Source organism: Monodon monoceros, unplaced genomic scaffold, assembly GCF_005190385.1.
Source record: "Monodon monoceros isolate NGI ecotype Baffin Bay Population unplaced genomic scaffold, NGI_Narwhal_1 Super_Scaffold_12, whole genome shotgun sequence".
NCBI classification, from domain to species: domain Eukaryota; kingdom Metazoa; phylum Chordata; class Mammalia; order Artiodactyla; family Monodontidae; genus Monodon; species Monodon monoceros.
Window position 1 is genome coordinate 124,571,823 of NW_021703768.1, and position 15,900 is coordinate 124,587,722.

The 15,900-nt window shown below is 39.1% G+C and overlaps 1 protein-coding gene across 6 annotated transcripts in view; it reads right to left on the bottom strand.

Moving 5' to 3' along the window:
* Positions 1–6,345: 6,345 nt before the first annotated feature.
* Positions 6,346–15,900, bottom strand: part of SPINK9 (serine peptidase inhibitor, Kazal type 9) — a 23,368-nt gene continuing 13,813 nt past the window's right edge. The window contains exons 1-6 of one of the 6 annotated variants that reach the window (XM_029218744.1): positions 13,593–13,622; positions 10,658–10,723; positions 10,234–10,310; positions 9,306–9,343; positions 7,634–7,749; positions 6,346–6,672 (exon numbers count right to left, since the gene is read on the bottom strand). In XM_029218744.1, the coding sequence (XP_029074577.1) occupies positions 6,627–6,672; positions 7,634–7,749; positions 9,306–9,343; positions 10,234–10,300 (267 nt within the window). In that variant the 5' untranslated portion in view covers positions 10,301–10,310; positions 10,658–10,723; positions 13,593–13,622 and the 3' untranslated portion in view covers positions 6,346–6,626. The other 5 variants (XM_029218740.1, XM_029218743.1, XM_029218742.1 and 2 more) reach the window with 5 other exon arrangements.

Sequence of the window (15,900 nt, forward strand, 5' to 3'; positions counted from 1 at the left end):
GCAGTGGCTCCTCATTGCAGAGCACAGGCTCTAGGCACGTGGGCTTCACTAGTTGTGGCACGTGGGCTCAGTAGTTGTGGCTCGTGGGCTCTAGAGCGCAGGCTCAGTAGTTGTGGTGCAGGGGCTTGGTTGTTCCATGGCCTGTGGGATCCTCCTGGACCAGGGCTCGAACCCGTGTCCCGGGCATTGACAGGCAGATTCTTAACCACTGTGCCACCAGGGAAGCCCTGGTCCTGAGCTTTTGTTTGTTGGAAGATTTTTTTTTAAATTTTTTAAAAAATTCTTTTCTTTTTCTTTTTTTAAACCCCACATTTGTTTAGTTATTTATTTTTTTGGCTGTGTTGGGTCTTCGTTTTTGTGCAAGGGCTTTCTCTAGTTGTGGCAAGCGGGGGCCACTCTTCATCACGGTGTGCGGGCCTTTCACTATCGCGGCCTCTCTTGTTGCGGAGCACAGGCTCCAGATGCGCAGGCTCAGTAGTTGTGGCTCATGGGCCCAGTTGCTCCGTGGCATGTGAGATCTTCCCAGACAAGGGCTCGAACCCGTGTCCCCTGCATTAGCAGGCAGATTCTCAACCACTGCGCCACCAGGGAAGGCCCATTTGTTGGAAGATTTTTAATCACAGTTTCAATTTCAGTGCTTGTGACTGGTCTGTTTATATTTTCTATTTCTTCCTGGTTCAAGTCTCAGAAGGCTGTGCTTTTCTAAGAATTTTTCCATTTCTTCCAGGTTGTCCATTTTATTGGCATATAGTTGCTTGTAGTAGTCCCTTATGGTGCTTTGTATTTCTGCGGTGTCCACTGTAACTTCTCCTTTTTCATTTCTAATTTTATTGATTTGAGTCCTCTCCCTCTTTTTCTTGGTGAGTCTAATGGTTTATCAATTTTGTTTATCTCCTCAAAGAACCAGCTTTTAGTTTTGATCTTTGCTGTTGTTTTACTGTTTCTATTTCATTTATTTCTGCTCTGATCTTTATGATTTCTTTCCTTCTGCTAACTTTGGGTTTTGTTTGTTCTTCTTTCTCTAGCTCCTTTAGTTGTAAGGTTAGATTGTTTATTTGAGATTTTTCTTGTTTTTGAGGTAGGCTTGTAGAGCTATAAACTTCCCTCTTAGAACTGCTTTTGCTGCATCCCATAGGTTTTGGATCGTTGTGTTTTCATTGTCATTTGTCTATAGGTATTTTTTGATTTCCTCTTTGATTTCTTCAGTGATCTCTTGGTTATTAAGTAGTGTATTGTTTAGCTTCCATGTGTTTGTATTTACAGATCTTTTCCTGTAATTGATATCTAGTCTGATAGCATTGTGGTCAGAAAAGATACTTGATACAATTTGAATATTCTTAAATTTACCAAGGCTTAATTGTGACCCAAGATATGATCTATCCTGGAGAATATTCAATGAGCCCTTGAGAAGAAAGTGTATTCTGTTCTTTTGGATGGAATTTCCTATAAATATCAATTAAGTCCATCTTCTTTAATGTATCATTTAAAGCTTGTGTTTCCTTGTTTATTTTCATTTTGGATGACCTGTTTATTGGTGAAAGTGGGGTGTGAAGTACCCTACTATGATTGTGTTACTGTCTATTACCCCTTTTATGGCTGTTAGCATTTGCCTTATGTATTGAGGTGCTCCTATGTTGGGTGCATAAATATTTACAATTGTTGTATCTTCTTCTTAGATTGATCCTTCAATCATTATGTAGTGTCCTTCTTTGTTTCTTGTAACTGTCTTTATTTTCAAGCCTATTTTGTCTGACATAAGAATTGCTATTCCAACTTTCTTTTGATATCCATTTGCATGGAATATCTTTTTCCATCCCCTCACTTTCCGTCTGTATGTTTTCCTAAGTCTGAAGTGGGTCTCTTGTAGACAGCATATGTACGGGTCTTGTTTTCGTATCCATTCAGCCAGTCTGTGTCTTTTGGCTGTAGAATTTAATCCATTTATATTTAAGATAATTATCAATATGTGTGTTCCTATTACCATTTTCTTAATTGTTTTGGGTTTGTTCTTGTAGGTCTTTCCCTTTCTTGTGTTTCTTGCCTAGAGAAGTTCTTTTAGCATCTCTTGTAAAGATGGTCTGGTGGTGATGAATTCTCTTAGTTTTTGCTTGTCTGTAAAGGTTTTAATTTCTCTATCTAATCTGAATGAGATCCTTGCTGGGTAGAGTAATCTGGGTTGTAGGTTTTTCCTTTCATCACTTTAAATATGTCCTGCCGCTCTCTTCTGGCTTGCAGTGTGTCTGCTGAAAAATCAGCCGTTAACCTTATGGGGATTCCCTTGTATGTTATTTTTTGCTTTTCCCTTGCTGCTTTCAATATTTTTTGTGTTTTTTCTTTCTTTGCAGTACGCGGGCCTCTCACTGTTATGGCCTCTCCCATTGTGCAGCACAGGCTCCAGACACGCAGGCTCAGTGGCCATGGCTCATGGGCCCAGCCGCTCTGCGGCATGTGGGATCCTTCCGGACCAGGTCACGAACCCGCAGCCCCTGCATTGGCAGGCGGACTCTCAACCACTGCGCCACCAGGGAAGCCCTGTGTTTAATTTTTGATAGTTTGCTTAATATGTGGCTTGGTGTCATTCTCCTTGGATTTATCCTGTATGGGATTCTCTGTGCTTCCTGGACTTGATTGACTATTTCCTTTCCCATATTAGGGCAGTTTTCCATGATAATATCTTCACGTTTTCTCAATCCCTTTATTTTTCTCTTCTTCTGGGACCCCTATAATTTGAATCTTGGTGCGTTTAGTGTTGTTCCAGAAGTCTCTGAGACTGTCAATTCTTTTCATTCTTTTTTCTTTATTCTGCTCTGTGGTAATTATTTCCACTAGTTTATCTTCCAGGTCACTTACTTGTTCTTCTGCCTCAGTTATTCTTCTATTGATTCCTTCTAGAGAATTTTTAGTATTGTTTTAGTTTAGTTTAGTGTTTAGTCATTTATTGTGTTGTTCATCATTGTTTGCTCTTTTAGTTCTTCTAGGTCCTTATTAAATGTTTCTTATATTTTCCCCATTCTATTTCCAAGATTTTGGATCATCTTTACTACCATTACTCTGAATTTTTTTTCAGGTAAATTTCCTATTTCCTCTTCAGTTATTTGGTCTGGTGGGTTTTTACCTTGTTCCTTCATCTGCTGCGTATTTCTCTGTCTTCTCATTTGTCTTAACTTACTGTGTTTGGGGTCTCCTATTTGCAGGCTGCAGGTTTGTAGTTCCCGTTGTTTTTGGTGTCTGCCCCCAGTGGGTAAGATTGGTTCAGTGGGTTGTGTAGGCTTTCTGGTGGAGGAGATTGTTACCTGTGTTTTGGTGGATGAGGCCGGATCTTGTCTTTCTGGTGGGCAGGACTGTGTCTGGTGGTGTGTTTTGGGGTGTCTGCAAACATTATTTTAGGCAGCCTCTCTGCTAATGGGCAGGGTTGTATTCCTGTCTTGCTAGTTGTTTGGCATGGGGTGTCCAACACTGGAGCTTGCTGGTTGTTGAGTGGAGCTGGGTCTTAGCATTGAGACGGAGATCTCTGGGAGAGCTCTTGCCAATTGATATTACGTGGGCTGGGAGATCTCTGGTTGTCTGATGTCCTGAACTCAGCTCTCCCACCTCAGAGGCTCAGGCCTGACAGCCAGCTGGAGCATCAAGACCCTGTCAGCCACACAGCTCAGAAGAAAAGGGAGAAAAAAGAAAGAAAGAAAGAAAAAAATAATACAGTTATTAAAACAAAAAAGTAAAAAAATATTATTAAGATAACATGAAAAGAAGAGAGCAACCGAACCAATAAACAAGTCTACCAGTGATAACAAGTGCTAAAAACTAAACTAAGATAAACTTAAAAATCAGAAACTGGTCAGTTGCCTACAGCAATCCCCAAGTGTACAGTTGCTCCCAGAGTCCACCGCCTCAATTTTAGGGTGATTCATTGTCTATTCAGGTATTCCAGAGATGTAGGTACATCAAGTTGATTGTGGAGATTTAATCCGCTGCTCCTGAGGCTGTTGGGAGAAATTTCCCTTTCTCTTCTTTGCTTGCACAGTTCCTGGTGTTCACCTTTGGATTTGGCCCCACCTCTGCATGTAGGTTGCCCTCTGGCATCTGTTCTTTTCCCAGACAGGAGGTGGTTAAAGGAGCAGCTGATTAGGGGGCTCTGGCCCACTTAGGCCAGGGGGAGGGAGAGTTACAGAATGTGGGGCAAGCTTGTGGCGGCAGAGGCCAGCATGACGTTGCAACAGTTTGAGGCGCACCATGTGTTCTCCTGGGGAAGTTTTCCCTGGATCACAGGACCCTGGCAGTGGCTGGCTGCAGAGGCTCCTGGGAGGGGAGGTGTGGATAGTGACCTGGGCTTGCACACAGGATTCTTGGTGCCTGCAGCAGCAGCATTAGTGTTTCATGCCCGTCTCTGGTGTCTGCGCTGATAGCCGCGGCTTGCACCCGTCTCTGGAGCTTCTTTAGGCCGGCCTCTGAATCTCCTCTCCTCACGCACCCCAAAACAATGGTCTCTTGCCTCTTAGTCAGGTCCAGACTTTTTCCTGGACTCCCTCCCGGCTAGCTGTGGCGCACTAGCCCCCTTCAGGCTGTGTTCACGCAGCCAACCCTACTCCTCTCCCTGGGATCTGACCTCTGAAGCCCAAGCCTCAGCTCCCAGCCCCCACCTGCCTTGGCGGGGAGCATAGAAGCCTCTCAGGCTAGTGAGTGCTGGTCAGCACCGATCGTCTGTGTGTGAATCTCTCCACTTTTCTCTCTGCATCCCTGTTGTTGCACTCTCCTCTGTGGCTCCGGAGCTTCCCACCCCACCCCTGCCAGTGAATAGGCTTCCTAATGTGTGGAAACTTTTCCTTCTTCACAGCTCCTTGCCTGAGGTGCACGTCCCATTCCCTATTCTTTTGTCTGTGTTTTTTCTTTTACCCTACCCAGGTACATGGGGAGTTTCTTGCTTTTTGGGAAGTGTGAGGTCTTCTGCTAGTGTTCAGTAGATGTTCTGCTGGAGTTGTTCCACATGTAGATGTATTTTTGACGTACTAGTGGGGAGGAAGGAGACCTCCATGTCTTACTCCTCCGCCATCTTGAAGGTCCTCCCACTGAATGTTTTTTATACATGTCTTTTGTAAGGAGAAAAAAAGGATATGAAGGTGGTTGAATGCGTTTTTATAATGTGGCTCTAAATCTGTACATTTTAATGGATACTTTCATTAAAAATTAGTACTGGGCTTCCCTGGTGGTGCAGTGGTTGAGAGTCTGCCTGCCGATGCAGGGGACACGGGTTCGTGCCCCGGTCTGGGAAGATCCCACATGCCGCAGAGCCGCTGGGCCCGTGAGCCATGGCTGCTGAGCCTGCGCGTACGGAGCATGTGCTCCGCAACAGGAGAGGCCACAACAGTGAGAGGCCCGCGTAACACACACACACACACAAAAAAAAATTAGTACTGAAGAATGCAAATGAGTAAGTAACCCCCATGTGGGTCACTCTTTTAGAGGTGAAAATGTTTACTGAAAAGCAGAGCACGTCTGATATCACAGATATAGCAGCTTGAAACTTGCTTTCTTGTAGTTGGTCTACATTTCTGCCATTAAAACTAAGCTTTAAATGAACATTTGGGGGTTTCCCTGGTGGCGCAGTGGTTGATTGTCCGCCTGCCGATGCAGAGGACACGGGTTCGTGCCCCGGTCCAGGAAGATCCCACATGCTGTGGAGCGGCTGGGCCCGTGAGCCATGGCCACTGAGCCTGTGCGTCTGGAGCCTGTGCTCTGCAACAGGAGAGGCCACAACAGTGAGAGGCCCACGTACCGCAAGAAAAAAAAAAAAATAGATGAACATTTGGCCACTCAAATGAAGCCTGTTTCTTGCTGGTTGAGTGGTGAAGAGAAATAAAAAAGCATCAGACTTGGAGCACAAATGAATATCCTAGATCCGTAATGGCAGAGTTGCCTGGCCTGCCAGGATCACCAAACTATCTCTTGACTTATTTGTGAGAGACAGAGAGAATAATATAGTTTTCTCCCAAGCTTCAGAAATCACACAATATCTTTGAATAGTCTCTGCAATTCATTCAATTATAGATATGTGCTATGTTTTAGCTGTCTTGGCTAACACTGGTGATCAGAAGATTGACCTGGAGTACTTGTTAGAATTCAAGTTCCCAGATTCCTCTTCTAGAGTTTTGGATTCTTTAGGATAAAGAGAAGCCCAACTCTCTGCACTTTTAATAAACACCCAAGTAATGGATTATTTGTTCACCTTTGAAACTATTTCTTTAATTACAGTTGCCAGAAGTATTCATGTCTTTTAATCCACTAACCAACGAACCAAAGAAAGAGTATTTTAATAAAGATAATACTATTTAACATTTTATTGATTGAAATATTCATGATTACAAATTACATTAGGTTTTGTATTATTGCACACACAATTAAGATGGGTTTTCAACTGTCACTGAATAACTGAAGACAAAATAGAAATCTTTCATTGGCAGGTTCTTAGAGTTGGAAAAATTCTTCAACGATCTATATTCCATCTTTTGTAGTATTGAAGGCTTTGTCTGATCATCTAGGAATTTAAAGCCCTGATGGAGAAGACTAATTGTAGAATCCATTTCACAAAAGAATTGCTATAAAAGCCATAGGAATGTGTGGCTGAGGCAGAGTCAGCAACAACCCCAATGACTAAAATCAAAATTTCCACTATCTTCCCTGTAAAGAAAGAAAAAGCAAAAAAGAAAAATTATGCTTAAAAAAGTATTTAAAATTGCCTGAGCACTGCACTAAGCGCTTCTCCATGAGGAGAATCTGAATATAAGAGTTTTAGGAGAGCTGTGCTCCCCTTCCTCAAACAGGTAGCTGGGCCCCTCCTTACCCCCCTACCCTACACAGGTCCTCCCAACCACCTGGGGCTACTTGACTCTTCCTACATGCTCAGTCCTGACTCAGCCTTGGAACCCACTGAGGAGAGACCTCAGAGAGGAGGATTAGAGATTGTTTTCATGATTCTCTAGAAGGAGAAGCCCATTTGGGGATTAAATGAGAGGAAACACCAGTGAGAGGAAATGAAGTGGGAAGTAGGAAGGCTGGCTGAACCTTGAGACTGGGAACTCCCTCGGGGGAATGAGGCAGCAAGGGAGGTTAGGTGGAAGTGTCCTAGCATGCCCTGCTCTCTAAGGAAAGTTTGGAGTCTTGTCAAGGAGATCAGGGGGCAAAATGGACCACTGGAGGAGTTCCTTTCTAGCATAAATTGCCCATTGTGATGGATTTAAATTTCTGAAGTCAGTGGTTTTTCTTGCTCAGTTATGCTCCCTGTAGCTTGGAGCTACATCACAGAGGTTCTCATTCAGCCTCTGGAGTTAAGAATTACATTATATCGGTCAGCAGACTTCCATTAGTAAGTCACAGCAATTAAATCAAGTTAAAGTAATTGATTTATACAGTTGGGTAACATCCAACAGGGATGGATATACTTCGAGTTCAAATGAAAACTACTTTTAGGAATGAGACTTAAGGGAAAGGTACCAGTGTGTTTCTTTGGCTTTAACAGAGAAAGTACAGTTATTTTCCATCTATACTGTGACCTGGCTATCAGAAAAATGGAGGTTCCTATAATTTTGTGATTGTTTCTTCATTATTTTGGATGAGCCAATATTTAGTCTTGTGTTCTTACAGCTTTTCATTGCAGAAAACACATTTATTGGAGTACGTTCGGCCATTCGTTGCACAGATTGGGTCCATTTCTCTGGTGCAAAAATGTAACTGATCCACATACACGTTACATTCTGGCTGTTAAACAGACAACATAAAATTTTTCAGATAATAAACTTTTTGAATAAAATATTTTTTATTCCTAATACAAAATGGTATGCATCAAAATGGAATATATTCTATAGTCTATATTGAGGTTTAAAAATAGACATAAGTCATGCACAGAGACATAAAAATATATTGATATATTTTTGCAACCCCAATATTTTTTGTATTTTTTAAAAACATACAAATGGCTAAATGCATTTTAATAATTTAGCCACTCTGCCCCTACTTCACCTCATACATGGATCAGATTTTCACCATTATCTCATACCACAAAAAATTATAAAAGTGAATTTGTTATAATTCTTCTGTTTTCCTCAATAGTTTCACTAATAGATAATCTGATAGTTTCAGATTATCACCGTATATGTATGTGTTCATATATATGTTTGTATATGTGTAGTTAACCATATACGTGTATATATATAATTTGTGTAGTGATGGCAGTGTTGGTAATTTACATAAATAAACAATAGTGTGTGTATCCTTACATGATCTGCTTTTTAGGCATCTTTAAAAATGTTTGTTTAGATGTTTAGAAATACAGTTGATTTTCTTCACCTCTATGTAATATTCCAATCTGTGATTTTATGAAAATTATTTTATATTCCTGTAAGTGGAAAATTAGGTTTTTTTAAAATAAATATCTGTTTGAGTCCCTGCTTTCAATTTTATTTTATTTATTTTTTAAAATTTTCTTTATTTTTGGCTGCATTGGGTCTTCGTTGCTGTGTGCAGGCTTTCTCTAGCTGCAGCAAGCAGGGGCTACTCATTGCATTGGCTTCTCTTGTTGTGGTGCACAAGCTCTAGGTGCACAGGCTTCAGTAGTTGTGGCTCGTAGGCTCTAGAGCACAGGCTCAGTAGTTGTGGCACACGGGCTTAGCTGCTCCGCGGCACATGGGATCTTCCCGGACCAGGGCTTGAACCCGTGTTCCCTGCATTGACAGGTGGATTCTTAACCACTGCACCACCAGGGAAGCCCAAAATTAGTTGTTGTTGTTTTTTGTGGTACGCGGGCCTCTCACTGTTGTGGCCTCTCCCGTTGCAGAGCACAGGCTCCGGACGCACAGGCTCAGTGGCCATGGCTCACGGGCCCAGTCGCTCCACGGCACGTGAGATCTTCCTGGGCCGGGGCACGAACCCGTGTCCCCTGCATCAGCAGGTGGACTCTCAACCACTGTGCCACCAGGGAAGCCCCCTAAATTAGTTTTATTTAATCCTCTTCTTTTTCTAGGGTGAACAATTCCACTTTAAACTGTTTTTTGATGCCTGTATATAACAAGGTTTAGGCTCAATAATAAAACTGTGAATAATGGGATACTTTTACCTTGTCTGAAATGACGGATGGTTTTATATAGCTGGCAAGATTCTATTTCTTGAACTTAGTGTAAGAATGACACTTTATCTTACTTTTTGAAGGACTATTCTGTTATAGATATTTTTGATAAAATTTGCTGTTAAAACTTAAAATATAAAAAAAATTAAAAGTTTACCTTTTTCAATTCCCACATTAATCAGTATGAACTTACAGTTTCACGTGTCTCTCTTAAGGGTACAAAAGCAGTTTCTGCAACCATCACACAAAAGGTAAATTGAAAAGAAGAAGATGAACAGGGGAAAACAATGTCTCTGGTGGGAAGTACCCACATCTATGCAAATCACCTACTCAAACACAGCAAGTAATGAGGTGAGGCTTTTGTGGTAGTATCAAAATAATCATCTCACAAAATAACTTCAAATCTGGAAATAGAATTCTAAATTCATCTCACTCTGAAAAATAACTTTAAGTATGGCTTAATAATCACCAAACCCTGCTGTGGAGATACCACTTTTTTTCATTTTTATAAATAGAGACATCCTAGTCAGAGAAGACAATGCCTTGCTTAAGGCCACTTAATATGAAGAAGTTAATTACTACTTAGTATTCAACTCGAGTATCATGGATCTCTTTAATATCTCACAGCTACTTTACTCTGAAATTCATGGGCCATCTTGTGCTTTAAGAAAGATAAGTTTTCAGCAGAGGGATCAATTACTTCTCTCCTTACACAAAGCCTTGACTTTAGTGGACTCAGAGCTGGCAAACAACAAATAGGATTGTCAAGGATACCAGATCTAGAGGACTTTTTTACTGCCCACACTCTGCATTTAGCAACGATGAAATCTGACCTCCAAAAAGGGGGAAAAATCAGGTAAATATCTTTAATCATAAATAAACAAACAACTAAATTTTACTGCTCATTCTAACCCCCTCTGTCTCTACCTTTCTAAGGTGGGAAATGAGAAAAAGCAATCTACTGATGTAATTTTTAAATAGGTATTTGTAACATTTCATTTTGCCTGTTTAAGTATTACATACCCAACAGCAATCTCCTTCATTCCTAGATAATAGCAGTTGTTTCCTACATTTCCTAAAATATGTTAGTTGCTTCATCCAGGTCTGAAAATTTTACTCACCAAAATAAAGAGGAAATGCCAAGCCAATAATGAAAATAACTTTGATCCATGATGAGAAGAGAGACATGTTATCAAGTCTGTAGAATAAATGCATAGGAATGCTTATAACACATGGCACAGGGACAAATTGCCCATTTCCAAATGAAAGTTTCTTACAGCTAAGGGAACTGCCCCCCTCTCCTAGGTTTGTAATTATGCTGGGAATCTTCCCCCCAACCCACATGACACACATGTGAACAGAAGGCCTTGTAGAAGACTTGAGAGAAACACTAGGACAAGTTCTCTTTGCCCATTTAAGGAAGAGCGGCTTACTCTCCCAACCCTTGGCTCGGCCAAGGAGCCTGGCTGCATTTAAAGAAATATGCACTTTGGAATTTCAGTTTTTCCTCAGAAAACAGAAATAGTTATTTCAGGAAGGACTGACCTGCAGCAGTCCTCACAGCAATGTGACACACCAGGGCTACCTCCACAGCATCCCCACCTGACCTACCTGAAACAGAGAAGGCAGTGGAGAGTGAGGTCTGCAGCTCCAGGGACTGTGCCTGTTTTGATTCCCTTTCCTTCTCAACCACTTCCCCCAGCTGAAGAGTCTCCTTTATTGGACTGTTGGTGACCAGCCTGGTGGGGTAAAACAGATAGCCCCCAGCAGATAAGACCCTGAGGTTTTCTGTGTTCTTCCTCACGAAGATCTCACACAGATCATCTCTCAGCAGGGGTTTGGGACAATTTTATCTGATGAACACATGTATGAGGAAGGGGAGAAGGTGACAATTCTTTGAAACTCTAAGGTACAGAAGAGATGGGAAGCTTTCCGAGTTCCTGAGTTGAAAAGAAAGGATAATCAAAACAAGAAAGAAAAGAATGAGTTTGGGGAACTATAATTAGATACATACCTACACCCTTAGTATTTTGAAGGACAGTAGAAGTCCATTAGACTCAATGGGAGATTTGATTTTTATTAAACTTTTTATCTTGAGTTGAATGGAGATTCTCATCAAGCCATAAGCACTAATGCGGAGAGTTCTTGTGTTCCTTTTAATCAATTTCCCCCACTGAGAACATCTTGTAAAATTATGGTACAAATTCACAACCAAGAATGCTCAAAAAGACTGTCAGGGCAACCAGCTATGGAAACCTGAGGTAGAGGACAGAATGTGAATATTAAGAAGAGAAAGAAGGCTTGGGAATGAAATTGAGACCACAGGGGACAATGCCCTCAACTATATGATGAATAATTTGATCTTTACCTCAAAGTAAAGTGGGAAACTGTGCAGGGTTGGAAGTAGTAGGAAGGGGTATATAATATGAGCTATTTAATTAATCTGCTTCACAGTCTGACTCTGTGGGAAGAACTCTGGCAAATGAAAGTCCTGAGTTCAAATGCCATCTACCACTGAGTAACCTTGAGACAATATTCAGACTTTCTAATCCACTATTTCCTAATTTTAAATGTGGGAATAATTTCTGTCTCAATGATTTGCCATAAACATTAGGGATAAAATATTAAAACAGGATGCACTTAAAGTTGTGCTAGATTACATTTGTCACCCTAACCGAACCTTTTTTTTTTTTTTTTTTTCAGTGAAGAAAGCCAAGATTGAGAAAAGAACCTTTGAGTCTAGCACTGTTCCATGCCAATTTAATGGGAGGATACAAAATCTGGTAAGTGCTAAAATTTTTCCTTTATTATAGGAAGTTATTATCATGCTTTCGCTAGATTTTGAATTATTTACATAGATACCATCAGAGACATCTGTGCAGATAATCCTTCTGGCACACAACCTTGGAGGGTAAAATTAAACTGAAGTTTAGAGTTGAAGTGATTGTACAGTCCTTGAATCCCACAACACTGGATTTTTTCTCTTATGTGCATCCATTAGCAGAGATTAAGAGCAGGAGACACTGCCTATGAGATACAACAGGCCATGAGGTTTCTAAATTAACCATGAAAGGGAATGTTAGATGTGTGGGTTATTTGATGCATATTTTTTCTGAAAATGTTTAATGTGCATAAATACATTTATACTGTAAAGTTACAGATATTTAATATACAACTATACTAAAATCACATAGAAATATATGCATATGTGTATATATGCAGATATATGCATGTGTATATATGTCTATATATGTATGTCTATAATTCTATATATTCACAAATATACTAACATTTACATGTAATAACACATATATATGTAATAACATTAATATAGACACACACATATATATATACACACACAGAGCATATAGATATACATAGATATCTATATATGTAAGTTATCTAAGTGAGCCCTAAATGTCATCACAAGTATCCTCATAAAAGGGAGACTGAAGAAGATTTGATGCAGACACACAAAGAAGGCCAAATGAAGATGGAGTTAAGAGAGATCTGAAGATGCTGGCCCTAAAGATGACTGATGATAAATAGATAGATAAAAATAGAGACAGAAGAATAAAATCAAGACATTTCTCTGTAACTCAGTTTTTCATTTAACAATCAATGGTATATCTTCATATAAGCATATACAAATACACAATTCCTTTTAAGTTATTCCTGCTACCAGTGTTGTAATGAACATGGTGTGCAGGTCACTACATGCTCATTCAATTAGTTCTATATTTTTAGTAGTTGCATTTTTGAGTCACATAATATGTGCAGTTTAAATTTTAAAGATAAGACCAGTTTACTTCCTGAAAGCCTTATATCATCTTACTATGAAAAAGACAGATTACAAGTATGGTTGGTTCTCTGTATCTCACCAAATGAGTGTCATCTGAAATATTCATGTTTTCACACTCACAGTTAAATATATACAAAAATATAAAATGTATATATTTGGATGATTTTGTTCAGTGACAAAATTTCTCCAACTGGGAATAAGCTGAAATTGTTTATTAAATAAGTTAATGAAGTCATAATTTCTATTTTTTTACTTTTAAGAATTTTCATCTACAAACATGGTTTAACTTCCAAATTATTTAAGTGCTGAATATGTGAAGAAAATATGCCTCTCTAATTAACACAATTCATAGTTATGTTCTGTAAATGAGAAATTTGGAAATCTTTGGAGAAACTTCCTGTTATATATACATATACAAATGGAACAGCTTATTTGAAGTGGTGATGGGTGAACTTTGGCTACCCGGCCTCTTTTGTCTATTTAGAGTTAACTCTAGCTGGAGAACGCTGAACTACATGTCAATGTTTCCTCTCTAATATTCCAAAGTTTATGGTGCTTAGGAGATCCTGTTAGATGATCCCTGAGCACAAGATAATGCAGTCTGTTTTACACTGTCACAAGGTTCCCCTGCCCCAAATATATATTCCATTTTTACTGAGTATGACATAACAGGCATACCTTGGAGATACGGAAGGGTTTGGTTCCAGACTGCTGAAACAAAGTGAATATTGCAATGAAATAAGTAACACAAATTTTTTCGTTTCCCAATGCAAATTAAAATTAGGTTTACACTATACATATGTAGCCTATTAAGTGTGCATAGCACTGTGTCTTAGAAACAATGTGCATGCCTTAATTTAAAAATACTTTATTGCCAAAATATGCTAACCATTATCTGACAACACAGGGTTGCCACAAACCTTCAATTTTCAAAAAACACAGTATCTGAAAAGTACAATAAAGGAAAGCATGACAAAAGACTAATGAACATAGATGAAACAGTCCCCAACAAAATATTAGCAAACCTAATTCAACAGTATGTTAAAAGGATCATACAACATGATCCAGTGAGATTCATCCCAGGGATACAAGGATGGTTCAATTTCCAGAAATCAAACAATATGATACACCACACTAACAAACTGAAGAATAAACGTTATAATGATTATCTCAATAGATGCAGAAAAAGCTTTTGACAAAATTCAACATCCATTTGTGATAAAAAAGTGAGTATAGACAGAACACACCTCAACATAGTAAATGCTATCTATGACAAGCCCACAGCTAACATTATACTCAATGGTGAAAAGTCAAAAGCATTTCCTACAAGATCAGGAAAAAGACAAAGATGCCCACTCTTGCCACTTTTATTCAACATAGTATTGGAAGTCTAGCTGCAGCCATCAGAAAAGAAAAAGAAATAAAAGGAATCAAAATTGGAAAGGAAGAAGTAAAACTGTCACTGACTGTAGATGACATGATACTATACACAGAAAATCTTAAAAGATGCCACCAAAAAAACTACTAAAGCTCAGCAATGAATTCAGCAAAGTTGGAAAATACAAAATTAATATACAGAAATCTCTTGCATTTCTATATACTAACAATGAACTATTAGAAAAGAAAGTTAAGAAATGAACACCATTAAGAAACTAAGAAAACAATTGCATCAAAAAAATAAAATACCTAGGAATAAAAAGACCTGCACCCATAAAATATAAGACACTGGATGAAAGAAGTTGACAATGACACAAACAGATGGAAAGCTTTGCTGTGATGGAAAGATTTACCATGTTCATGGATTTGAAGAATTAACGTTATTAAAATGATCATAGTACCCAAGACAATGTACAGATTCAGTGCCAAAACACCAAAGGCATTTTTCACAGAACTAGAACAAACAGTCCTAGAATTTGTATGGAAACACAAAAGACCCTGAATAGCCAAAACAATCTTGAGAAAGAAGAACAAAGCTGGAGGCATCACACGCCCTGATTTCAAACTATACTACAAAGCACCATGATCAAAACAGTATGGTACTGGCATGAAAACTGACACATAGATCAGTGGAGCAAAATAAGACCCCAAAAATGAACCCATACTTATATGGGCAATTTATCTACAACAAAGGAGGCAAGAATATACAATGCAGAAAAGACAGCCTCTTCCATAAATGATGTTAGGAAAATTGGACAACTACACACATAAGGATCAAACTGGACTCTTCTCTCACACCAGGCACAAAAATAAATTCAAAATGGATTAAAGATTTAAATGTTAAGACCTAAAACCATAAAACTTTTTGAAGAAAACATAAGCAGTACACTCTTTGACATAAGTCTTAGCAATTTTGTTTTTGGATATGTCTCCTCAGGCAAGGAAGACAAAAGCAAAAACACCCAAATGGGACTACATCAAACTAAAAAGCTTTTGGACAGTGAAGGAAACTATCAACAAATCTAAAAGGCTGCCTACTGAATGTGGGAAGATATGTGCAAACTTATTTCTCACAAGGGATTAATATCCAAAATATACAAAAAACTCATATAACCCAGTATGAGAAAAACAAACAACCCAATTAAAAATTGGGCAGAGGACCTGAACAGACATGTTTCCAAAGAAGACCTACAGATGGCCAACAGGCACATGAAAAGATGCTCAACATCACTAATCATCAGGGAAATGCAAATCAAAACCAAAATGATATATCACCTCATATCTGTCAGAATGGCTACTATCAGAAAGACAACAAATAACAAATGTTGGCAAGGATGTGGACAAAGGGGGACCCTCATGCACTGTTGGTGAGAATGTAAATTGGTGACGTCTCAATGGAAAACAGTATGGAGATTCCTCAAAAATTAAAAAAAAGAACTACCATATGATCCAGCAATTCTACTCCTGGGTATTTATGCAAAAAAAAAAAAAAAAAAAAAAAAAAAAAAAAAAAAAACTAAGTTGAAAAAAAAAAAATCCCCCCTATTTT